The sequence below is a fragment of the Rhinopithecus bieti genome, unplaced genomic scaffold (genome assembly GCF_001698545.2).
Source record: "Rhinopithecus bieti isolate Rb0 unplaced genomic scaffold, ASM169854v2 scaffold_12070, whole genome shotgun sequence".
NCBI classification, from domain to species: Eukaryota; Metazoa; Chordata; class Mammalia; order Primates; family Cercopithecidae; genus Rhinopithecus; species Rhinopithecus bieti.
The window spans coordinates 2,257,822-2,264,396 of NW_016807449.1; the positions used below are offsets into that span (position 1 = coordinate 2,257,822).

The 6,575-nt window shown below is 54.6% G+C and overlaps 1 protein-coding gene and 1 long non-coding RNA gene across 3 annotated transcripts; one reads left to right on the forward strand and one right to left on the reverse strand.

Moving 5' to 3' along the window:
* The first annotated feature begins 1,293 nt into the window (after positions 1-1,293).
* Positions 1,294-2,544, forward strand: LOC108535834 (uncharacterized). Of its 2 annotated transcripts, XR_001887338.1 has the most exons (3): positions 1,294-1,462; positions 1,753-1,929; positions 2,053-2,544. It is a non-coding gene; the product is annotated as an uncharacterized LOC108535834 (long non-coding RNA). The 2 variants fall into 2 exon arrangements; XR_001887337.1 differs by having other exon boundaries at positions 1,294-1,929.
* RPS11 (ribosomal protein S11) lies at positions 2,462-5,816 on the reverse strand. Its single transcript, XM_017882186.1, has 5 exons — positions 5,705-5,816; positions 4,845-4,976; positions 4,571-4,646; positions 4,114-4,243; positions 2,462-2,640 (listed from the first exon to the last, which is right to left on the reverse strand). The coding sequence occupies exons 1-5, from the start codon at positions 5,717-5,719 to the stop codon at positions 2,517-2,519; spliced, it is 477 nt and encodes a 158-aa protein (XP_017737675.1). The 5' UTR covers positions 5,720-5,816; the 3' UTR covers positions 2,462-2,516.
* Positions 5,817-6,575: the final 759 nt, after the last annotated feature.

Sequence of the window (6,575 nt, forward strand, 5' to 3'; positions counted from 1 at the left end):
TTTTTTTTTTGAGATGGAGTCTCACTCTGCCTCCCAGACTGGAGTGCAGTGATGCGATCACAGCTCACTGCAACCTCTACTGCCCGGGTTCAAGTGATTTTCCTGCCTCAACCTACGGAGTAGCTGGGATTACAGGTGCCTGCCACCATGCCCAGCTAATTTTTGTATTTTTAGTAGAGACAGGGTTTCACTATCTTGGTCAGGCTGGTCTTGAACTCCTGACCTCGTGATCCACCCACCTTGGCCTCCCAAAGTGCTGGGATTACAGGCGTGAGACACTGCACCTGGCTGGAAGGTTGATATCTTTCAGAGTGCAATTATCTTGGAATGTAAAGAATTTCTTCAGGTTGAATTACCTAGAAGTTTGTCACTGACTTGTTCCTGAACTATGACACATGAATATGTGGGTTAAGAAATAGTTTCTCTTGGCTGGGCATGGTGGCTCACGCCTGTAATCCCAGCACTTTGGGAGGCAAACACAGGTGGATCATGAGGTCAGGAGTTTGAGACTAGCCTGGCCAACACGGTGAAACCCCGTCTCTACTAAAAATTAAAAAATTAGCTGGGTGTGGTGGCACACGTCTGTAAACCCAGCTACTCAGGAGGTGGAGGCAGGAGAATGGCTTTAACCTGGGAGGCGGAGGTTGCGATGAGCCAAGATTGTGCCATTGCACTCCAGCCTGGGCCACGGAGCAAGACTTTGCCTCAAAAACAAAATAAAATAAAGAAATGAAAAGAACCTATGGTCCTTATCCCCACTCTTCAGGTGCGAGGCCTGTCGAGGGGTTCCAGGGGGTCTTTTAAACTTGGTCTTTGCATCCACCAGGCCCAGCAGAGGTCCTTCCCCAGCACACACTCTGACCCCAGCACACACCTGACGCAATGGGGTGCCAAGGAGACGCCCCAGCAATCGAGGAGGAAACCGGGGAGCCGGGCTGTTGTTGTAAATACAGCAGCCCCACCCCAACGGAAACACCTGCGGCCAAGGGGAGGGGGCCCGTGACCTCCCATCCCCCTCTGGGTCTCCGTCCCCTCCCTCTGGAGTCCACACTCCCCCTTTGCCCCTTGCTGGATCTCTACTGCCCCCAGCATAGGGTGGGGTGGGTGTGCAGTTTCTGCGACTCAGGGCGGCGTCCCCCCAACCTGTCCCTGCCCCTTCCTGCCCTCTTTGATGCGGCCCCACTTCCTCTGGCAGGAACCCCCGCCCTCCCTGGACCTGGGTATAAAGCAGGGACTGGGCCCACGGGGAGGCGGCGTCCCCGAGACAGCAGCGACAGCGGCGGCTCCTCTCCCCATGGCCCTGTCTCCCAACCCTTGTACCAGTGCTGGGCTCAGACCCTGGTACAGGCCTGGGGGACAGGGACCTGGGGACCCCGGCACCGGCAGGCCCGAAGGGGTGAGGTCAGCGGGCATTCAGACCTCCCTTCCCTGTACCCCCATCTCTGCTGCGGCTTTGATGCAGGTCACTCCCCTTCGGGTCCCACAGATCCTCTGGTGTGCTCCTGCCTCGCTGCCCCCCCACCCCACGCCTGTCATCCCACCTCTGTGATGTGCAAAGTGCACCTGTTTCTATCGTACCTGCCTCTCGCGGTGGTCTCTGTGCTCTCCCCAGCTCTGTAAAACCCTTCCTCCCCATGTGCCACAACCCTAGGCCGTGTCTGTCCTGCCCTGTTCCTCCCAAGGCCCCCATCTCTGCGGCCTCTGGGTGTTGGGCCATCTCCGGGCGCTTCCTACTTCCTTCCTTCCTAGCAGCCTGGGCCCCGGTACCACTGAGCGGGCTCCAGGGCAGCGTCATGATGCCACTTGCCCACACCACCAATCTCCTTACTTCGATTTTGAAGCAGCCGGTGCAAAGGAAGTTTCTAGAATCTGAGATATGGAACTCAGCTACTAACTGGGACTCCAGGTGGAGGACTTGGCGTCTCTCAGGTGACTTTCCTCATATGCAAATAGGCATGGTGCCAAACTAGGAGTGGGTGGTGGGTGCATGGGGCCCCCTTCTTGGCTATAAGCAGGGATATGAGGCCCAAGCTGAAGTCAAGACCTTTACAGTTCACAGCCAGACAACAGGGCCTCAGCACATCGCACTCTACTTGGGTGAGCCCATGCCCACGGCAGGCAAGCTGCAGCTTCCCCTCCTCCCCACCCGAGGTGGTCAGGAAAGAGACAGACCAGGACCTGGAGGACCCAGGGGCCTCCGCCCTCACTCACTTCCTCCCCAGAGACCGGAGGGGGCGGGAGGACAGCACACCAGGTAATCAGCCTTATTCAGATACCGAAAAGGTGATAAGGACCAAAAAAGGAGACCCAGGGGAAGACAGGCATCTCAGCTCAGGCTCCACTGTCCTCACCCACAGACACGGGCAGGAGGCCTCTCTGACAGCAGCCTTGCTCAGTTCCCCGAGGGACACCTCCATCCCCCCCAGTGCTCTGGTAAAGGCACAGAGATCCCAAGTCTGGCCTGGGAATGAGAAAATAACTTTATTTCATTGTGGGGAGCAGGCCGATGTCCAGACTCAGAACTTCTGGAACTGCTTCTTGGTGCCGGCAGCCTTGGTGACCTTGAGCACGTTGAAGCGCACTGTCTTGCTCAGGGGCCGACACTCGCCCACTGTGACGATATCACCGATCTGGACGTCCCTGTGGAGGCAGGTAGGGCCATGTCCTCAGGAGGGGCCACCCCGGCAGACCCCAGGAGGCCCTCCCTCCCCTTCGCCAGGCTGAAGGCTCTCTGCTTTGGCTCCACCAAACCCCAACCAAGATCTATTTGCCAATTCAAACTCCCTCTCATTCTTTGGTACAGACTTTGTGCCAAGTACCAAGTTCTACGCTGTACACAGAGCAGGTGACCACCCTTCTGAGGACCGCTGGGGTGGACGAGCTCCATTTCACGACCAAACTGGAGGCCCCCAGGTTGTCAGTGGCCTCCTCACCACCCAATTCCAGCAGAGCAGCAGGGGGATCCTGTAGCACCCACGACCACAGGCCCCTTATCGCTCAGCATGAGTTCGAGCCACCCTCCTCCCTGCCCACAGGACTTCTCACCTTGCTCCCAAGATCCTCCCCGCCCAGAGGGCCACCATTATCAGCTGCCCACATCCCCACCCTCATTGTACCTGGCTGACATCTGGCACCCACCCTGACTGAAGGTGCCCTCTGAGGAAGCAGGACTTTGTCCCTGGCTCACCACTGAACCCCCAGCATCTCACACCAAACCTGGCACGTGATAAGCTCTAAATAAAACATGCTGAGGGAATGAACAAACATTTAATTCCAACATTTCTGAGGTTCCCATCTGGTGTACCTTTTGGTTCCAAGGCACCTACCTGTCTATTACAGGTTCAGCACCCCAATCCAAAAATTCTGAAATGCTGCAAAATCTGAATTTTGTGTGTGTGTCTGGGAGAGACAGGGTCTTACTCTGTTGCCCAGGCTGGAGAGTAGTGGTGCCATCTCGGCTCACTGCAGCCTCCACTTTCTGGGCTCAAGCAATCCTCCCACCCCAGCCTCCTGAGGACCTGAGACTACAGGCACATGCTACCACACCTGGCAAACTTTTTATTTTTTGTAGAGGGTTTTGCCATGTTGCCCAGGCTGGTCTCAAACTCCTGGGCTCAAGGGATCCTCCTGCCTCAGCCTCCTACAGTGCTAGGATTACTGGCTTGAGTTCGGTGCCCAGCTAAAATCAGACACTTTTTGCGTACCAGCATGACACCTTTGCTTTCCCATGGTTCAATGTATGCAAACTTTGTTTCACACACAGAATTATAAAATGTACTGCGTAAGATTACTTTCAGGCTGTGTGAATAAGATGTACATGAAACAAATAAGCTTCGTGTTTAGACCTCTGTCATATGTCACATCCCCAAAACATCTCATTATGCATATGAGAACATTCCAAAATCTGGTCCCAAGCATTTCAGACAGAGATATTCAACCTGTGGAACACTTTGATTCTGAAGAACATATGATATAGAAATCCTGAGACTCTGGGGCTTCCCAGAGATGCCAACTCAGTCACCCACTCCCTCAGTTGGCCTTCAATTGGCCTGAGCTGGAATCTGAAGGCTGCGAGTGTGTGGCCTGAGCAACCTGATGGGCCACTGTGCTCACCTGAAGCAGGGGGACAGGTGCACAGACATGTTCTTGTGGCGCTTCTCAAAGCGGTTGTACTTGCGGATGTAGTGGAGGTAGTCTCGGCGGATGACAATGGTCCTCTGCATCTTCATCTTGGTCACCACACCTAGGAGCAGGGGCAGATCCTAGGTCAAGTCCCATGGAAAAGAGGGCCATGGGTAACCTGGGGCATGCTGGGAGTCAGCAGCAGCTGAGCAGGAATCCCAACAAGCCCTGTTTCCAGCATCAGTTTTAACCAAGTGGCTTTCTCAGCAGTGCCCACGTGGGCATCTGAAGACCATCGTGAAAACAGACATCATGTGCCCATGCCCCTTCCTGTACCCACAAGTTTGCATTCCCAACCACCTCTCTCACCCACGACCCAGGAGTCTGGGCCCCCAAGCCCCTTCTTTCAGTATTTCAGGCCCCAGACGCCAAGAACTCCCACACTTACCAGAGAGGATCCGCCCTCGAATGGAGACATTACCAGTGAAGGGGCATTTCTTGTCAATGTAAGTGCCCTCAATAGCCTAAACGGATAGGAAAGAGAAAGGAGTGAGCCTTGGGCAGGTGGTTCCTGAAAAGAACCAGGGGCGTGGCCTCAGGGAAGCGAACTACAATTCCCATCAGCCCCGGGACCAGCCACTCAGACGTGGGCAGTGCAACTCGATGTGGCCACACGTGCAGGAAAGCCAGGGTCCCCTTCTTTCTTCTGAGGTTCCCCGCACCTCTTTGGGTGTCTTGAAGCCCAGACCGATGTTCTTGTAGTACCGCGGGAGCTTCTCCTTGCCAGTTTCTCCCAGCAGAACCCTCTTTTTGTTTTGAAAGATGGTCGGCTGCTTTTGGTAGGCACGCTCAGTCTACAGGTATGAGAAAACTGATGAGCTGCTAAGTTTGGAGCCGGCAGCAACCAGCCCTAGAGACCTTCCCAGAACCTCCCAGACCCCATTCTCTACATTTACTTGCAAAGGGCTGGCCTCCAAGGCCTGGTGCCCCAGAATCACCCTCTAAGACATGACCACCCCGACCTTACCCTGTAAGGTAATTCATACTCAGATCTAAGCCCGAGGCTATTTCAATTTATATACTTCAGAAGGCCTCCTAGGGCTTGCAAAATTCATCCTCTAAACCAGGACCACCCTTCTCACACCCTGGAAATCTTTCAGCGAGGATCATTCTCCAAGACCCAAGGTCGCCCACCCAGGATTTACTCCTTATGTAGTACACAAAGACTCAGAATTAAAATACCAAACGGCAGGCTCCTTGGATTCGCCCTTAGGAATCCTTTTCCATAGAATTAACCCTTAAGACCGGAAAACTCCAAGAAAACCTTCTTAAACTTGGTTTTTAAGAAGGTAAGTCAGAAAACGCTTGAGCCGCCATTAACGCCCGGAGCCCCCAGGAATTAGGAAGCACTCATCTAGAAACAGGCAAAAGCATGCGCCCTCCGCCCCAGCTAATCTCTAGAAAATAATCACGGACGCCCGGAATTAACCCCCGAACTTGGGCGCCCGGCTCTCCCCTCCCGGATGCGCCCCTGAAGGCCAGGGCGGACCCTGCAGCCTGACACCAAGGCTCGAGCCCGCACCTGAATGTCCGCCATCTTCCCGGCCGGCCTGAAAAAGGAAAGCGGCAATGGCGTCCGGGTTTCCTTATCGACTACGCAGGGGCTGAAGAGGAAGTTACGTAAGGAGCGGCGTACACGGCCTTGGGCGGGGTCTCGAGCGCGACTCTGATTGACAGGCTGCACTTAAACTAGCAGACGATTCGGGGACCGTGAAGGGCTGACGGGCGGGAAGTGGTGGATACTGTCTCGCGAGAGTCTTAGGCCCCACGGCGCCGGGCGCGATTATTCAGGCTGGTAAGAAGTGACCAGCCTTCAGCCCGTCTGTATTATCGCGAGAGTCATACGGAGTCTGTCCTGTTTCTGCGCGGCGTAGGCTCCCGTGGGATTTGGATACCGCGTGGCTGTGTTCGTTCGGCCTTCAAACTGGATGAGGCGGCGGCCATCTTTTTGAAGGGCAGGCCGCCGGAGAGTGCTAGGAGCATGTGTGGCGGCGTCGCCATCTTTGTTAGGGGCAGGAGCTGCCCACGAGCTTTCAGAAGTGCAGTGAAAGTTGCTCTCGCCGAGTGCAGTGGCCGCGCCGGTAATCCCAACACTTTGGGAGGTCGAGGCAGGAGGATCGCTTGAGCCGGGGAGGTCATGGCTGCAGTGAACTATGATTGCGCCACTGCATTCCAGCTTGGGCGACGGAGCGAGCCCGTCTCAAAAAAAAGAAAAAAAAAAAAAAAAAAAAAAAGAGAGAAAGCAAGCTACTCTTCTCATTTCATCCGCAGACGGTGATTTAATTGGTGCCAGGGGTTGGGGTGGAGCGATCCTTCTGCTGTTTTTCTGTCGATAACAGGATCGTCTAGTAGAACTTTATGTGATGGATTTTTTTTTTTTTTTTTTTTTTTTT